This window comes from Crocodylus siamensis, chromosome 1 (assembly GCF_052110815.1).
Source record: "Crocodylus siamensis isolate JL-2025a chromosome 1, ASM5211081v1, whole genome shotgun sequence".
In the NCBI taxonomy this organism is placed as follows: domain Eukaryota; kingdom Metazoa; phylum Chordata; order Crocodylia; family Crocodylidae; genus Crocodylus; species Crocodylus siamensis.
The window spans coordinates 168492288-168510289 of NC_143395.1; the positions used below are offsets into that span (position 1 = coordinate 168492288).

The 18002-nt window shown below is 43.8% G+C and overlaps 1 protein-coding gene across 1 annotated transcript in view; it reads left to right on the top strand.

The window, feature by feature from the left end:
• The first annotated feature begins 2321 nt into the window (after positions 1–2321).
• SLC30A10 (solute carrier family 30 member 10) overlaps positions 2322–18002 on the top strand; it is a 28780-nt gene continuing 13099 nt past the window's right edge. The window contains exon 1 of the mRNA XM_090048724.1: positions 2322–2772. Within this exon, the coding sequence (XP_089904850.1) occupies positions 2322–2772 (451 nt within the window). The remainder of the gene's footprint in view (positions 2773–18002) is intronic.

An 18002-nucleotide genomic window follows, 5' to 3' on the forward strand; every position in this document is an offset into this window, starting at 1 on the left:
AGTTCTGAAGAATTTGGGTCAAATATATAGAAGTAAGTAGATGCTGAAATTTTAGGAGATCTGTTCAGTGACAGTGAACAAGTGCTATTTAAAGTTGGCTTTCAAAAACACACAGATTTGATCTAGCTCTACTCCCACTGAAATCAACTTGAGGACTTGCCAAAAAAAACCTCTTCCTTTTAATGGATTGCACTGGTTTAGTCTTTTATTGGTAAAAAAGCAAAAACCAGCACACAGCAAATATAGTGGGAGCACTAGGAATAACATGGATGTAAAAACAAGCTTTTAGTGGTATTGATCATTAATACAAACACTGTTGTTAGTTTTTCCATCTTAATCCACTGTTTATGGATCATAGAAAAGCAGAGCTGGAAAGGACTTCCAGAGGTAATCTAATCCAATCTTCTGCTTAGGACAGGACAATCCCTATTCAAACTATCCCATTCAAGTCCTTGTCTATCCTATTGCTAGAATTTACATGATCAACTCTGTCACACAAGTCTAAAGCATGTTGCCCAAACACCCTAAAAGCACCCAAATTGGCCACAGGTAAAGCAAGGGGATGAGAGCTACAAGTGTCCCACTGCTGCAAAGGTTATTAAAATGCACTGGAGAGATGTTACATGAACTAGCAGTCATAAAATGTGAAGTACAAGAGAGAAAAGAAATCTTCATTAAGCTTTGTAGCTATTTGGGAATTGAAATGGGAAAAAAAATCCATAAATGAATGCAGCAAAATAAACTAATTCTCAGGTGCACAGACAGCAGTGCAATTGTCTAAAGGATGGGTGAGAATTGAAGGAAGTAGAAGAAAACACCTAATTCTTTCCAGATATTTGAACAGCAGAGGCCAAAGACTGTTGCAACAATTCAGAGAAGGAATGACCAGCAGAGAAATGTCAATCCTGGTAGCAGGTGCTGTTAAATGCCCCAGGGATTTGTGGGTTAAGCAAGGTTATTTCAGTTGTACCAGAATGTGAGCAGAAAATAATAAATGTAAATTGGATCTGGATAGCTAAGTTTCTGACCCCAAGATAATTTACTTCGATAAAATTAAGACCAGGGATGGACAGTTGGCCAACTTGGGTAATTTGTATTATCTTATCCATATTTGGCTACCCTGCATGGAATTTCTTTCCCTCTTATCTCATGGTCAATTTTATGTATATGTACATAGAGGAGCAATTTAAGTTGAAACATAAATTAGACTGTAAACTTATCTGGACAAGCACCTGATCATCTTCCATGTTTGTATATTGCATAATTTTATCAGCTACATTTTCCTAACGGGAAATTGTGCGTATGTATGATGAACTCAAAAGCTGACCACCTTGTTTGACTGGGGTGCTGTTAGTGCTTTGCACTCTCTCACCTTTACTGAAGAAGTTTGTTTTGGTTTATAGAAATGACTTAACACACAAGCTAAGCTCCTCTTCTTTTCCTTCTCCACATCTCTACAGCTACCAGATTTCCTTTAATGTCTCTTCCTTGCAAACCCAGGAGGCTTGTCTTTACAGTTAGAAAGCCTGGGAGAAGTTTGCATATAAAAAATAAATGTCACCATGTGCAGTGTTTACATCCTAGAGGTTACATTTTTCATTAGTGGCCTTCAAACATAAATACTGTTGTGGATTAATGCATATGTATGTAATTGTTGCAAATTAATGCATGCAAAATTAAAGGTTCCAATTAACCCCTCTTGGAAAAGTTGGCCCTTGAATAGTATCTTCATTTTAATTACATCTCTGGCATAATCCATTTGCTGTATTGATAACAAATTCTGTTTATTGATTGTGTCATAATGTAGAACTTGAGTGTACATGGTTTTTTTTTCTCTCTAGAACTAAAACTAAAAATTATTGGCCGAAGGAATGGCTGAATTATAGAAAAGAGGTTGTAGAAAACCCTTTGAGCAAATAAAATGCATCTGTTATCATTTAAACTTCCTGCTCCACCAAATGTTTTGGTTATCTCTTGCCTGATCTCTCTTGTGCTTGAGACTCTGGTGGTGGTAGTGGCAGTTCCCTCTGAGTGCCCTGGTATTGCGGTTCAGGCTACATTATGACGTGTCTCCCCCACTTTATTTGTAATTCATATAAAAATTCCCACATAGCAGAAGGATGCAGAAGCAGAGCTAAATCTTCTAGGTAGACTGCACATGACCGGATCTTGCTAAATTGCACTTTAAACTGATTTTATTGTTTTAGTGCATCCTATAAAAGTGCCAAATGTGAGGAGCACTGACAGGCAGAGGGGACTGTTGCAGAGCTCTAGCCACAAGCATTACATCTGGTAGGACCAAGAGTACTGAGGGAATAGAAATGGGACGTTACTCAGGAAGGAGCAGCCGGCTCATCTTAATGTGTGTTGTGAGTCTGCTACTCTTTATTGTGGAGATATCAGTAGCATACATTGGTAACTCCCTGGCTCTAGCTTCAGATGCTTTTGCTGTCCTTTCTCACTTTGTCTCTATGATCATAGGGTTGCTCGGTGTCCGGTTTAGTCATGTCAGATGGCACAAAAGGAGCACTTTTGGCTTCCCCCGGGCAGATGTATTGGGTGCCTTTGGCAATTCTGTCTTTGCCACTGCACTGATTGTCAGCATCTTTATTGAAGCCATTAAGAGGTATCTGAATCCACAAAAGACCGAAGAACCCCTGTTTGTCCTCATTGTAGGAATTATAGGTCTCTTCTTCAACATGTTCAGCTATGTTATCTTCATGGACTGTTGTTATTGTCAAGTATCCATTCCCCAAGAGGACATTGAGACGGGTAAGTAATCTATTGCAATCGCTTGACTCTCTGTATTTAGCCTCCCCTTTAATGTTTCTTTATGGTGGGTAAGTAAAATATTTAAAGTTTTTTTTTCATTATTTTGGTGGCAATGTGTGGTAGATGCCATGTTTGAGACTGACTCTTGATGTCTATTTTACAAAGGTATCTCCTGTTTGTTTCCTAATACATTTCTGAATTAAATGGTGTCCTAAGTAATGGATTAGCCTTTTAAAAATGTCACCAAGTAATGATGTTAGGAAGACATTTTCTCCATACGTGCTGTAGTGTGTCAGACTGCAGTTAAAGTACAATTTTTCTGAAGACCTCCAGAAAAGTATAAGGAATAGACACAGATGATGCCCTCAAAGCAAAGACAGAGATTTTCAAAGACAATGAGGAAATCTGGCACATAGGTCCAATTGAAATTGTTGAGCTCTGTGTAATAAAAATCCTTAGAAAGCTTTGGAATCTCAATCAAAGATGCACATTTTATTCATCTGTGTTGGAAGAAACTATTCCCTTCTCACCAAACCTTCAGAAAGACCAAGAATCAAATTCAGTCCTGAGAGATATAGTGGAACTCCCATCGATTTCAATAGGATTTGAGTTGCGTAACCCTGGTGTGGATTTTGGTCCATATCCCAGGCATAGGCTACCAGTAGCCCTTTAATATCTGCAATACAAGACAGTTCCATAATCATTTGCAAGAATCACTTTCTTATCCCTCTGCCTCTTTCCTCTTATCTCTGCTGTGTTATCACTCCATACTGTTAAAATCATTCCCTCTAAGTCTTTAAAAAATATGTTGGGTTAGGTTAAATTAATTGCAGTTCTGCTCTAAAAGGCGCTTTTTAGATATAGTTTATAAAAAGAATGCCTTAGGGCTCCATGCCTATTTCCATATCAAATGTGACCAGTTTATAAGGAAGTGCTCTTTGCTCAAATTCAACCTGGGATACAGAAGTCAAGATAGTCTAATTGTACCATTGTCAGTAAAAGAGATTCTGTTTAATAAATACAGTTAGGACACTGCAAACCACCTGTCGTCATACTATACCCTCAGTAACACCTGGGCAATCTACTGACGTCCATGGCGTTCACGGATATCACTGGCTGTAACTGACTGGAATTTCATGAACATTTCTACCGATACACAGGAGAAATGCTTCCCCTACTAGTAACTGAATTTCTTCTGCAGGGCTAACATAAGGAGTTTTAAAGGGCATCTTTTGTATATTTTAAAATTATTAACACTAAAATGAGCAGATCTGACCGACTAGGCAAAGGCATAGACTTATTTATGGAGATGTCATTATTCGCCATTGATTTTGGGAGTAGAATAGCACTTAAAAAACCTGTCCTTTCCTCCTGTGTACACATATACCTTCACATGCATAAAAACTCCATAGTTTCCCTTAAATGACCTTTCTTACACCACAATATTGCTGATTATCCAGTCTTGCCATTGATTCACTTGTGGAAATTTCCCTTACACATTCTGTGGGATTTTGCTTGTAGATCAGTATGAGAATCATAGAGTCATAGACGTAAGGCTGGAAGGGACCTCTAGCCTGAGGCAGGATCATCCCTATCCAAACCATCCCATGCAACCATAATCTCTATACAAGTCTACCCTCGGTCCTGACACAATAAAGACCTAAGACCCTAACCTGCCACAGGTAAAGCAGGGGAACTATGGCAGCCATACTTCTGTGTCGTGTTCAATATATTTGCCTAGTTCCTAGTACTTGCCTTTTTATATATTTAGATTTATTTGTAGTTCTGGATGAAGATATCATTAAAATTTCTATGGCCAGAATCTGTGATGTTGCACTGAATGAGACTGTACCACAAGTTATGTTTGGGCTAAATTGATTTCCATTTTAATGTTATTCTCCATGTTCTTTTCTTAAAAAACAAAACAAAACAAACCAAGATGGGAGAGAATAAATTGAGGCCCTTTTCAAGTCTTTTTCACCAAGAAGGGGGATGCCCTTCAGGGCTGCCTTTAACAAGAAATAGAAATTCAGTGGTATTTAAGTCAGACTGTGCACAATCAAAAGTTACACCTATTTTTACAGTAGATCAGATTCCTCAGCTCTTTGTAAGTAAAATTACCCCTGAACTTGAACCTTGGACAAATGTTCAAATGGAGAAAGAGGTGGTCATTTCCTCTATTTTAGTCCTAAATAGCCCATACGGCTGTGAGTTCTGTTCTGTTGTGGGTTGCTCTGTCTCCTGAGGGAGCTGTTGCACTTCACACTAATACTTAAATAGCCAATGAGCCAAAAGAGGTAAGAAAATGACAAGGTGGCAATACCCCAGGTGTCAGAGAATTCTTTTGAGAAGTAGGAGATCTGAATTGTGCAGAGGAGGATTTGAACTTGTTTCTCACCTCCTGGGGTACACTCACCAGAGCGTAGAAGACAGATGTTTCAAGTACCTTATAAGACTGGATGCATCATAGCCAAGTCTCTCAAGGCAGGAAAAATAATTTCCCTGACCATCTAGTAATCTTAGCAGCAGCTGATGTAGGATGTTTCAAACTGTTGTGCCATTTTCACATGCTCAGGCAGCTCTTGGAATAGAAGAAAGCTTATTGGTGCAAAAGATGAGCAATGATCTGGAAGTTTCTATATAAATTTTCTACTTCAATAGATGGACTAGTCTAGGGGTGGGGGAGAAGATATACAGGTTTCCCTTGATTTTATGTGGGTTCTTTATATGCAAATTCACTCTTATGCGATGAGTATATTTAGACCCATAATTTATTATATTTGAGGTAAATTCGCTCTGTGATCAGCATAGATGCCCCTCACACAAACAGGTAAGTTTGTTGGGGGAAGGGAAAGGGCTGTGGCCCCACTCACCCCAGCCCCAGCTACAGCAGCTCTGTGAGCAGCTGATACCAGCTGCCTGCACCAGGACACAGAGCAGCCCAGGGGCAGAGGTTAGTGGGGACAGGTACAGCACGGTGAAACCCAGCGACTGCAGGCATCTGGTGCCAGCCACTGCCGGGGCTGGGCTCAGTGCCACTCTGTTCCCTCTGCTTTGCCACCTTGTGTAGCCCTGGGAGCAGCACCCCTTCCTCCGCCCCTTCCCTAGTCTCAGCCTCCCTCCCTCCCTTCCTCACCTCCATGGGAACCGATCCCTATTTGTTACATTGTAAAGTGGGTTTGCTTTGTGTGAATTCAATCTATGCACCATTCTCCGGGAATGCATGTAAAGCATAAATAGAGGGAAACCTGTGTGTGTGTGTGTGGGCACAGCTACACATGCTATTAATATGATGCAATAAACTCCAGTGTAGTTTGTGCTAGAGTTTATTGCTCTCGGGTGCAGCATTTACATGTGCACCCAAGATAGCAGCACATTAAGCTGGGGTGGCAGAGCCCTGGCTGGCAGGTGGCCTGGGGGTCAGCCTGCCTCCCCGGAGCTGCTCTACCCTGCTTCATCATGCTCTGGAGGGGCTGGCTGGGGCATGAAAGTGCTATAGTGCAGGGGCTGCCTTCCGGGTAGCCCTGCACTGTAGCATCTCCATGCTCCAGCCAGCCCTGATCACTGTCTACATGTGCACTGTGATGAAGTAAATAACTCCGCAGTAGTATAGTATTTGTGTCGGGCAGTACTGTCATGCAGTGGAGTTAATTGGTTTACTCCAGCCTAATAGTGCCATATGTGTAGATGGTGATGCTTTACTGTGGAGCTAATTAGTCAAGCACATGTGTAGATGCCCCCATATTTATCTTGAAAGCTCTGGCCAGGAAACAAGAGATTTCATGTGATATGTCAAATGCATTTGTGTCTAATGTGCTGACTGGAAGATGTGGTTTAGATGTGTTTTCTATATGATAGTGAAGCCATACTAAAGGAATTGGGACAAATCAGGGAGTAAATGTAATTTTTATGCTCTGTTATAAAGCAGTGGTTCCCAACTTTTTTGCTGTGACCCTAAATTGGCCACTAACAGGACCTCCCAAACCAGTGCTGCGGGGCTGCTGGGAGTGGAGTGCAGCAGTGGTGGCCTGGTGTGGGGAGAGAGGGAGGGAACTGCCATTGCCTGCTTTGTGCGCAGTGGTCCTGCCTGCCTGCCACTGATGGGCTGTGGGTGTGAGTGCGTGTGTGTGCGGGCCCTTCATGACCCTACTGAGGACCCCCCCATGACCCTGATTTGGGTTGTGACCTGAGGTTGGGACCCGATTGTTATAAAGTATGGTGTTTTGAAAGAAATTGTTTTGAAAAAAGGCTAGATTGTAAATTCTTTGGAGGTAGTGACTGGAGTTCAGAACACAGTGCTTAGTACAATATGGATCCCTAATTGTTTATGTGTTTGTGTGTTATAGATTACAAAAAAAAAGATGGTATCAATATGGTTTCAAAATTAGAAGATGCCAGAATTGAGGTTGCCTATGCATATGTACAATGAGGCAGTCCTTAATCACATAATTTCATACTATTTTTCTCCTGGAAAAAATCTATTATGTGGCTTTATCTTGACTCTCAGATGTATCCTCAGTAGGGCTGGAACTTTTAGATTTATCTCAGCAACTTCTGTCAATTGAGCTAACTGAGTAACTGATAGCAGAGTAATAGGTTGTCCTATAGGATACTTTGCCAGTGAGTTTAACATATATTTGCCAACAGCATGGGAGACTGGTGCCACCTTGAGGCGCATGCGCACGTGTCCCCCCCAGCGACCAGTCAGCAATCGGGTCAGTGTGGGTCCCACTGCGGCTGATCATGCGGACCGGGAAGTGGCTTCAGTGCTCCCAGAAGTGGTTGCAGCACTTCATTTGGTGTTCTCACTCCCTGGCTGGTGCTTGCAGAGGGGCACCAGTGCTCCCGCGTGCCCCACCGTCCGTCGCCTAAGCAGGGAGCGTGGCCTGTCAGGGAGTGTCCCAGCACTTGCAGGGGGTGCAAGTGCACCCCCTACGTATTGCCATGGGCCAACAGCAGGGAAATTCTGAGACTGCTTTCAACCAATCTTCCCCTCAATGTACTTGTCCCAATTTACACTTTCCTCTGCTCCCTACATCCAGCTCTTTTTCCTTTCTGCGTTTGAGTCAAGCAATCCTCTCCTTCATTGTACAGTATTTGGAAGTGGAGTCTTTGACAAGTTCCTTGTTTAGATTTGGGGTTGAGGTGAGAAAGTCAGTGACAGCAGGGAGCAGATCCCAGGTCTGAGGTTGCCAATAGGGAGACTTCCATAAAGTCTGCAATTAATTGCAGTTCTGTTCTAAAAGGTGCTTTTTTGAATATGACTATGAACCTCCCATTCCTCCTATGAAAATCTACCCTAATTATAAATCTCTGACAAAATTGTACTACATTCATCTACATTTAGAAGAGAGACATGGTTCGTGAGTGCATTTGTTTATCTTACACATACACTTATGAAAGAGTGAGTCTGCCCCAGATTGATAGCCTGGAAAACTTTTTTTTGTCAAGATGCCACATATAACAATATACAATAACACCACATTTTGTGGTGCTTTTCACAAATAAAACTTAGAGCCCTCTCAAATGATTGGTATCATTATCCCTGTGTGGCGGACTCAGCACGTGGCAGAGGCTGCAGTAGGCTGGGACAAAGCCAGCAGGGAAGGAAGCCAAGTGAAGCCCCACCGAATGTCATTCAAAGGGGGGAAGTGTGTGGTGGAGCACCTGTGGGGGGTGCTCGCCATTTGAGACCTCTCACAGGCTCTGAGGGGAGCCTGCTTTGGAGGAGCAGCAGGGGAAACCTCCCCCAAGTACTATTTTAAGGGGGAAGGTATGTGGCAGGGCACTGTTGGTGCCTGCCACTTTATGACCTGAGTCAAGCAGCCAGCAGGTACTTGATGGTGGCAGCCATTTTAGATTCCTGGCTGCCTATATAAACAGATCAGTTCCCTGCTGGCAGGCCAGGCTCCATAACATCCTGGAGGTGAGGGCAGGAGCTGTAGGGGATGGTTTGGAGGCTCCTGGTCCTGGGTATGACTTAAAACTGGACCCTGCTGGGAGTGGGTGGCCTGGTGGGGCTCTCAGTGACACAGGATCCCCCAGGAAATGCCAGTTATCATCCCAGTGAAAGGTGGGTAGGGGAGTCTTAACCCTAGCCCTCACCTTTGGGTGGGTCCAGTAACATTGGAGGTAGTGGGGGCCAGGCACGGCTTAGACCACCTGAGCTCTGTGGGGTACAAGACCCCAAGAGACCCCAAGGAGGAAAAGTGGGGGCCAGGCACAGCTGCAGACACCTGAGCCGTGTGGGGTGCAAGACCCTGAGGAAAGGTAGTTGGGGCCAGGTACAGCTATGGCCACCTGAGCCCACTGGGGAGTGAAGTCCCATGGCCACAAGTGAGAGAGCAGTGTGGGGTCCTAGGGAGGGGGCAGAGATAAAGAAGCCCAGTGAAGGGGGGGGGGGGGGGGGGAAACCAGAGGGATAAGAGCCCAGTATAGCTATATCTATAGCTATATCTATAATCTAGTACAATGACCTGCTGCTCTGGGGGGAGAGTGGGGGGGAGTGAGAGTCCCCGTGAGACCCTGGAACACCAGTCATGGTGTGAGGTACTCCAGCTCCCACAACCAGGTGGGTTAACCCCTAGTAGGGCCAGAAAGCGGACCCAGGAGCGAGAGTGGAGCTAGATGCTCAGAGGCCTGATGTAGAGTGCCCTCGACTGGTCAATGCTGGGGCCAGGACCAGAGTGGTCAAAAGGGCCAGGGGTCCACCGTGAGGGATGCCCAGAGATGAGGGTGTGAGGTCCCAACTGGCCTTGGGGGTGAGGCCAGGGCCTCTGTGGCCAAAGGTCCCGGGGGGACCACACCTGAGAGGGGAAATAGTTTCAGGGAGCTAGGCAGCCCTGAGTGAGGGTGGAGTAGGCTGCCTGAATGGAGGGATCTTAGAGGAGTCCTGATTGGAGGATTCTGGGGCCCAGTGTGGAGCTGCTGAGATTAACATCAGTGGGTGCCATCTGCAAGGTATGGGCAGTGGTGTAGGGGAGGTACGGAGCCTCAGATAGCACCCCCTGGCATCGGGGCAAGAATGTGCAGCTTCCTGCCTTAATTAATATCGTAATTAATTAAGAACAAGGCGTGGCAGGTGAGTCAGGTGGGTGGCATGCCCAAAGGCAAATGGGGAAATCAGCACTGTGGCTAGTTGGGGAGCCCCACTTTGCCACACTGTGCTTTAGTGATGTATTCATCGTGAGGATGGCAGTAAGAAGCTAGTAAGTGGTGCATACCCTAAGCCCCCCAATTTAAATTTATTTTTGGACAGGTGGTTGTCAAAAGTGAGGTTCACCAGAAGTGAAGTGCTCAAATTCACAAATCAATAGTTACAAAATAGATCCTTCTATAGAATACTATTATGCATTGTGTTATTTAACCCTCATTTGCTTGCAACAGTAAGTAATGATTAATAATGGGCCATATTCTGCAGTCAGTGGCCTCTATGCAACCCTCAGGAAGGTCATTGGGTTTGTATGTATGTAACTGAGAGCCCTATCTAGTCTGAAATGCACAGTTGCATTCAGAGTTATAGTCGCTGAGTTACTGGTTTACTTAAGGTCATTACAATAATAAAAATTTTAAAAATGGATTAAACAGAGATACATTTTGAAAGCAATGTGCAATGTTTATTAGTTACCAGTTGCTGAATTTTATATCTTTGAGGCCTACCCAATCTCTTTATTTGAAATAATATGTCAAATAACCCTCAGAAATCTCTTCTGAATTTTTTATGCTGAAATCAGTTTAGCTAAGTTTTATGCCAATGGATAGCTGCATTTTCAGCTTTATGCAAACTAGCAAAGCTCCTTTGACTCCAGTGAAGCCTCAGTGATTTGTACCAGCTTATCCTAGCCTAGACCAGCCTAGGCAGGCAAGAAAACTGTTGAAGAATCACTTGTCAACATACCTTATAAAAATGATAATTATATTACATAAAAGTCTGTGAAATAAGTTTCATTCTTTTTTTTCTGTGAATGTTTTTGATCTCTCAACAGAAATTATTCAAATGAAAATATTTCAAGAACTTTAGTTTATGGTGAAGGGAAAGTCCTTTCATGTTGTTTTTATAAAAAATGTTTTACTTTTTCCCCACTTTTTTCAGATACAAAATGTTATTTAATGTGTAAAGGAAACCTTTCCATCAAAAGCAAATTAAAGTTTTCAATTGTTTGCACTTAGATTAAAGGTATTTTCTATTAAACAAAAAAAGTTTCACTGGAAAAACTTTAGGACCTGTACAAGTAGAGAAAGCAAAGTTTCCCCAAAACAGAACAGCTTAGGATAATTAAATCAGAGAAAGCAACCTCCTGACCTACCAACAGCATCATTACCCTCTGTCCTTGGGTGACAAAGTTCTCACTAAAGCCATAGACAGACTTTGTAAATCACGTAACAATGTCTGGCGCACACTGTAAGTAAATGAAAGCTCTCTTGGATAACTAATGCAAGGCCATGAAAAGCTTCTGTAATCTAAGTACTGTACAGTAGATTAGAGAATCTCAAGGCTGAGGTGCTGTTTAAACTCATCGTAGTTCTTTGGTTGTAGAACAACGATGCATAAAAACTTAGCGCAAGCTCAGGGTTGACTTGAACTGTAGCTTAACAATGCAAAGTGGTAAAAATAAGGGGTTTTTGTCATACGATTCAATCGACTTTTCAATGGAGAAGTCACTGGCTAATTTTGCGTGTATGGCTGCCCTTACTGAACTGAATCACATTATACATTGGACACCAAGATTTAAATTAGAATAGGGAGGTTCTATTCTATATGGTAAGGGTAATAGGGCAGATATATGGGTGTACTTCAGATATATGAAGAAAAGGTATTGAGGCTAAATTTCAGGAACGGGAGAGAGGGAAGATGGGTGGTAGAAGAGGAGATCTTGAAAGGATATCTTTTTAAAAAGTAAAACCTACTCTAGATTAATTATCAGATCATTCCATGTTTATCAGTTCAGGCTGATCCACTAACATGTCCCAGTCCAATTTTGAAGGTAGCACTTGTAGAGTGCATCTGTACGTGCAGTTACAATGCCTTAAACTGCCCAGCACTAGGGCCGTTTGAATGTGCACCCGGGAGCAATTAACTTGGGAGCAATAATATCTGCAGTTTATTGAGGCATAGCACATGGAGCCAAGGTGGAGCAGCCCCTGTTGGCAGGGAGTCCCAGGGCTTAGCATGCCAACCTGGGGCTGCTTCCCCTGCCTCTACAAGCTGTGGAGAGGTTGGCTGGGGCATGAGGGTGAAGCTAACAGGCAGCCCCTGCACTAAAGCACCCTCATGTCCCAGCCAGCTGGACAGTGTCTACATGTGCACTGCTGTAGAGTTTTGTTTTTTTTTTGGAGGGGGGTGTGTGGCAGGACAGCCCCTAGGGGTGCCGTGACCTCCCCTAGTGTCCTTGCCTACCGTGCCAAGTCTGGGCCTTTAACACATCCTCCGTCTCGCCCGCCACGTCTTTGATCTTGTTAGTTCAGTGAAGGAGGCTGCCTTCCTACCCTTCTTGGCACGGGGCCAGTCTTACTACGCCGGGATTTCCTCTGAGTCCCGGTGCTAGTCTTCTCCCGGGGCCAACTCAATACACACGCCCCCCCTGGGGCGGCTCTGATTGTGCCCCTTCTTGCCCAGCCCGGGCCTCCCAATGGCTTACTCCCCTCTCGATGTTTTGTATCTCTCAGGCAGCGCCCCACTCGGGCCTGCCTCCCTTATACTCCGTGGCCACTCGCGTCCTGACCTGCGTCCTGCGCTCCCCGCGGTCTCTATGCCCGCACTTGGGCCTGTGGTCACGCCTCCCGAGCTCGCTGCCCGCCCTGGGGCCCTTGCTCGTGCTCCTTATGTTCGTCGCCCACACTCGGGCCTTCTATGCCCCCACTGGGGCCCTTGCTTGCGCCTCTTGCACTCGCTGCCCGCACTCGGGCCTTCTATGCCCCCACTGGGGCTGTCACTCACGCCTCTTGCGCTCGCTGTCCGCACTTGGGCCTTCTATGCCCCCACTGGGGCCGTTGCTCGCGCCTCTTGCACTTGCTGCCCGCACTCGGGCCTTCTATGCCCCCACTGGGGCCGTCACTCACGCCTCTTGCGCTCGCTGCCCACACTTGGGCCTCCTATGCCCAACTTGGGCCTATGCTCCACTGGGGCTCTTCCCAATTGGGGCTTCCAACTGGGGCCTGTCCCGGTAATGCCCACGCTGGGCTGGGGTCGGGACCCCCCACGTGTGGCACCCTCCTTGGTGCCAGGAACTCCCCCACCTTACTGTGGAGCTCCTGCTGAGGCTGCCAGAGGGGAACTGTTTCTGGCCTCAGCCTTCCCTTCCTTATGAAGACCAAGCCTCGCCCCCTGGCGGTCAGCTGATCTAATCAGCTCCCAACAGCTAACACCTGCTGCCTTCCTAACTGGCAGCTAAGCCATTCCCTATCTTCAGTAGCAGGCACCCTAGTGCTCTGCTATAGGGGGTTGTTTTGTTTTTTACTCCACAGCAGGATAGTACTTGTATTTACAAGTACTATCCTGCTGTGGAGTAAATTGGTGTAGTCAACGGTGCAGTAAACATCTTGTATAGATGGGCCCTAGAGTGCAAGGGTAGTTCATCATTCATGTCCAATCATCCTTGGTCTCTCATGTGGGACAGTTTCAGGATTGCCATAATAGCCTGGTACAGATGTTACACTTTTACCAATATAAGTGATTGGAAATCAATCTATGCCCATAACAGAAAAGAAGTTTGGTTCATACTGACTGGTTAAAAATGGTAGAACCCAGTTTAAGATTTGCACCCCCGCACCCCAAGGTGAAGGTGTGTTCTATTTGCTACTCATCTAAATGTCTGTATCTTGCTAAAGGGTAACAGTGGTGATTGCACTGTGCACTGCACATTTTATTGATGATATACATATTTCACTCGGGACATTGAATTGCCATCAGATAATCTTGATTTTAGGCTGCTATTAACTAGAGTAGCATTTTGAGATGAAATTCCAGTTCCCCTAGCCCCATGGTGCAGCTTCTCAAGATGTACTGACAATTTTGAAAGAATATTTTTGAGCAGAACTAAAAGAAAGAACAATGGGGATAGTGAACAGAGCTAGGAACAGAAAAGTATAGGCAGAATATACTGATAACAGCACTGTCTTCCACAGTAGTGGGTATGTTTTGAAATGTTCACTTGAAAGATTACCTAAGTTTTGTGTGCAACTAAAAAAGTGAGTTCCTCTATGACGTCCACTTTTTATTTTTACATATGATTTCTCAAGCAGAGTCTCTTAAATGTTTGCAATTTACTTCTACAGTTGTTGAAAAGACACCTGCACACATTTTGATTAATGGAATTAAAAGCAATTTTGGTGTTGCAGTATTTGACATTACCTCTATATTGTATAGCATTACCTGCTATTTCGTAACATTTTCTCAGCTGCACTATACAGTCAAAACTGTTTCTCTGTGCTTTCTATGGCAATAAAAATTGTCTCATTGTTCCTCTCCAAACTAATAGGGGAAAAACATTGTTATGATGTCAAATTTAGGGCCTTATCATTTGTTCATTAGTACAGTGGTTTTCAACCTGTGGTCTGTGGATGCCTGGGAGATCTGCAGACTATATCTGTGGGGTCTGTGAAATATGACTATGATCAATCAAAAGTATGTGAATACCCACATTTACAATTCAAAGGGGTCCACATCTCCATTCTGAATTTCCGAAGGGGTCTGCAGATGAAAAAGGTTGAAAACCACTGTACTACTACAAATAGATTCTACTTGTAACTTGTTAACAAATTGGTGCTGGGCAAACTGGAAGATGTAGGCACCAAAGAGCCTCTATGTTATGTTCAGTAGTCTTGTTCATAAAACTTTTTACAATTCCTGTTTCTGGTTCGGATGCAGAAACTGCAACTATAGCCTTTCTAACAGTATTCGATCTGAAATCAGGAATGACAAAGTAATGAAATACTATGAAATAATTTAAAAAATCCAAAAAGAGAGCTGAACTTTTCTTTAACCTACTAAAAGGATGAGGTGTTCAGTTTAAGGTTTGGGCATGGGTTTCTGTTGGTCTTTACTGGACCTAATTTGTTTGGCCACTGTAAATATCAGGTGAGTGACTAGCACTAAGGGTGCACTGATATGAGTTTTTTGGGGCCGATATTGATAGCCGATTTTTGTGGAGGCATGTTGGCCAATACCGATCTGATTTCTGATACCAGCTGGACAGCTTGAAGAGCTGTGTGTCACTGGTAAGTCTGCTGTGGTGGAAGGGGAGGGGGAAGTAGGCAGGAAAGGTGGAGGAGGAAGGGAAGGGGCATGGTGGAGAGATCAAGGTCCCCGTGGTGAGGAAGGAGTGGAGTCGGGGCTGGGACAGGGGCTGGGGCCCAGCCAAAGCAGGGTGGGTGTGGAATGGAGCTGTGGCTCATCCGGGGGCTGCAGGGAGAGAGTGGGGGGACAGCTCCCACCAGTGCGCACTGCTTGCCCCAGCACTTCGCCCAGCCCCAGCTCTGCTCCTCCCTCACTGCGGGGGGGGGGCTTGATCTGCACCCACATACCCCTCCCCTTCCACCACTCTTCAAGCTGTCTGGCTATGCTCCTCACTGCCTACATGCTGTGCTGCAGCTGCATGCATTCACGGGCCATTTATCAGCCACATTATCAGCCATATCAGGCCAATATCTAATACGGACAGACAGTTTTCCTTATATTGGTCCAATATCAGACCAATGCATCAGTGCACCTCTAGCTGGCACTACAATTACATTTCATCCATCTATAAGTACATTTATTCAATTAAATTACAGCATAAAAAATCTGCTAAGCCCTTAAGGAACAAGAGCAAAGATGTATGGTTCCTGCTTGAAAGAAGCTATAGTTTAAGGTTCTGATGCTGCAATTGGATTAATGCCGGCAGAACTTCATAAGAGGGAGCCCCAGGGAAATCAAGAAAACTCTCTCTGGTGATGGAAGAATCTGCCCACACAGACCTTACTAGATCAGAATCAGGAATTAATTTGCTTCTAGTGAATGAAGGTAACCAAGAATATAGAGAAGGGACAGGTTGGGACAATAGTTACAGAAATATTGCAGACTTATTCAGGTAAGTCACTTGCTTATCTTGAATGGTCAGGTAAATGGACACTTCTTCTTTGGTGAATTAAGTTACTTTGTGCTAGAAATAGGGCTTGATGAGCAGGGGTTTCAGAAGGCATAGGCCAGCACAGGAGATGGCAGCAAGGACATCAAAGGAGCACGCAGTGAAATTCAGAGAGGTACAAAGTCTTGAAAAGCAGAAGTCTGAATTTGCTATGTGCAATGAGAAGGAAGCAGTGATGGGGTTAAAATATGCCCAAGGCTGAAGTTCTGAATGAATATTGCCTCTGAATTTCCTATTGAGTCACCTCTCTAACTATACTTGATAGAAAATAAATTAGTCACAACCTGGTGATGTGTTTGGCTGATGATAATTTTAACACAATTTCTTCAAAATAACTGATGTTTTGAAAACATTTTTTGAAGTGAATTCAGAACTACTCATATCTGTCAACATTTTTTTTAAAGAGCATGAATGCATGTTTACTTACAATGGTTCATGACACTCCAGATACAGATCTACACATTTTCCTAAGATAAGATCCATTGATCCCTCTTTTTAATTCTAAGGTCTAGTTCTGCAGTATGCTATTGTAGATTTCAGGCAGAATGCCCAAGAAAGCACTGGGTATTATAAATTATGTTATCAAAGGTATAGTCTCTTTTTAAAGTTATCCATCTAATACTATCACAGGGACTACTTGTAATTTTTATAAAGGCTGTTTCTTTTTCACTATTCACTTTGGTTTTTAAACACAAGGGTGCTCAACTTCTGGCCCAGAGGCCAGATCCACCTCTGAGCCATATCATCCAGCCTGCAAGGCTCCCATGGGTCCATGGGGAGCAGTATGCAGGGCAGCTCAGGGATAGATCCTGGCACATGGAACCAGGTGGGGGTGGCACAGAGCCCCATACAGCCTGTGGATTGGGCTGCTGGGCCAATACCTTGAGCAACACTGTTTAGCACAATTGGCCAGCATTTATTTTGTTACCATTATTTAACCTTTTTCTTACAATCCATTTGTTGATTGCATTTTAAAGGTAGTAATGAGTGAATTATTTTAATAAAGTTATCCTCTTCTGAAGTTCTTTTAGACTTCTTTTAGAGTATGCTTTCAAAAATGCTTTTTAGCCATTTAGTTTTATGCATCTGTATTTTTTTAAGTATTGGAGGTTTCCTTATTGTGTAGTCATAGAACATGTCAAGAATATATACAAATAATGCCCAAGTAATGTGATTGGCTCATGTGTAAACACTTGTGTGGTGCCTACTTTCTTTCAACCCCAGAGATGCATCTGGGTTTAGATTCAACAAAGGACCTACGCATTGTGGAGGATTTAGGGTGTCTAAACCAAGGTGCTTAAGTAAAAAATTCAATCCAAAATCCCTTGCTCTTCTGCCATTTGATCCTTTGAAACCCTTAACTTCACTATTTGAGTCCCTGCATGACTATAAGTTTAGGTGCCTGGAGTTCTACTTCAGTGCATACCCAGTACTGTCCAAGCCTCTGAGCAGCTTTTAAATCTAATTAATGTCTACATGTGACCAGGATCCAAAAACCAGGAGTTCCTCCCCCTAATTCTTTGAGGAGCTCCATCTGCTAAGTGTGCTCAGAGCATGCTTAACAAATTGATTGAGTTTCATATAAAATGTGGTCCTGACAGTTTGTTTTTGTCTTGTTTTTTTTTAATACGGCTGTAGCAGGAAGTTATGGTTTCCACCTTATTATATAATAGTTTAGGAGTTACAGCATTTACTCCAGAAGTGAGAGACCCAAGTGCACTTTCTTCCTTAGTTTGCAGATGGTTACCCTCATGTCCAGCTGCCCAGAATAGTACCTTAAACACCAAGCTATAGGGTAGTCTCTTTTGCATGTGTTGTGTATGGGCAGTGGGGTAGACAGTGATATTTTCAATCCTTCCTGCTGAAACCCTGACACCTATGCAGAAAAAATTGAGTGCACTGGGCTAGAGTGAGAGTGTGTGAGCACAAGAAGGACATGGCTCTACCCCTCAACTGGGAGAAAGCTATTTTGGGTTCCATTCCTAATTTGAACTGTCTGAGTTTCTCAGCCTTCTTTCTGTCTCTATGCTCAACATCAACATGTGGAAGAAATTCAAGATTTCTGTCTCCTATATTACTTTGTTCATTACTTACAAGTACATTTTG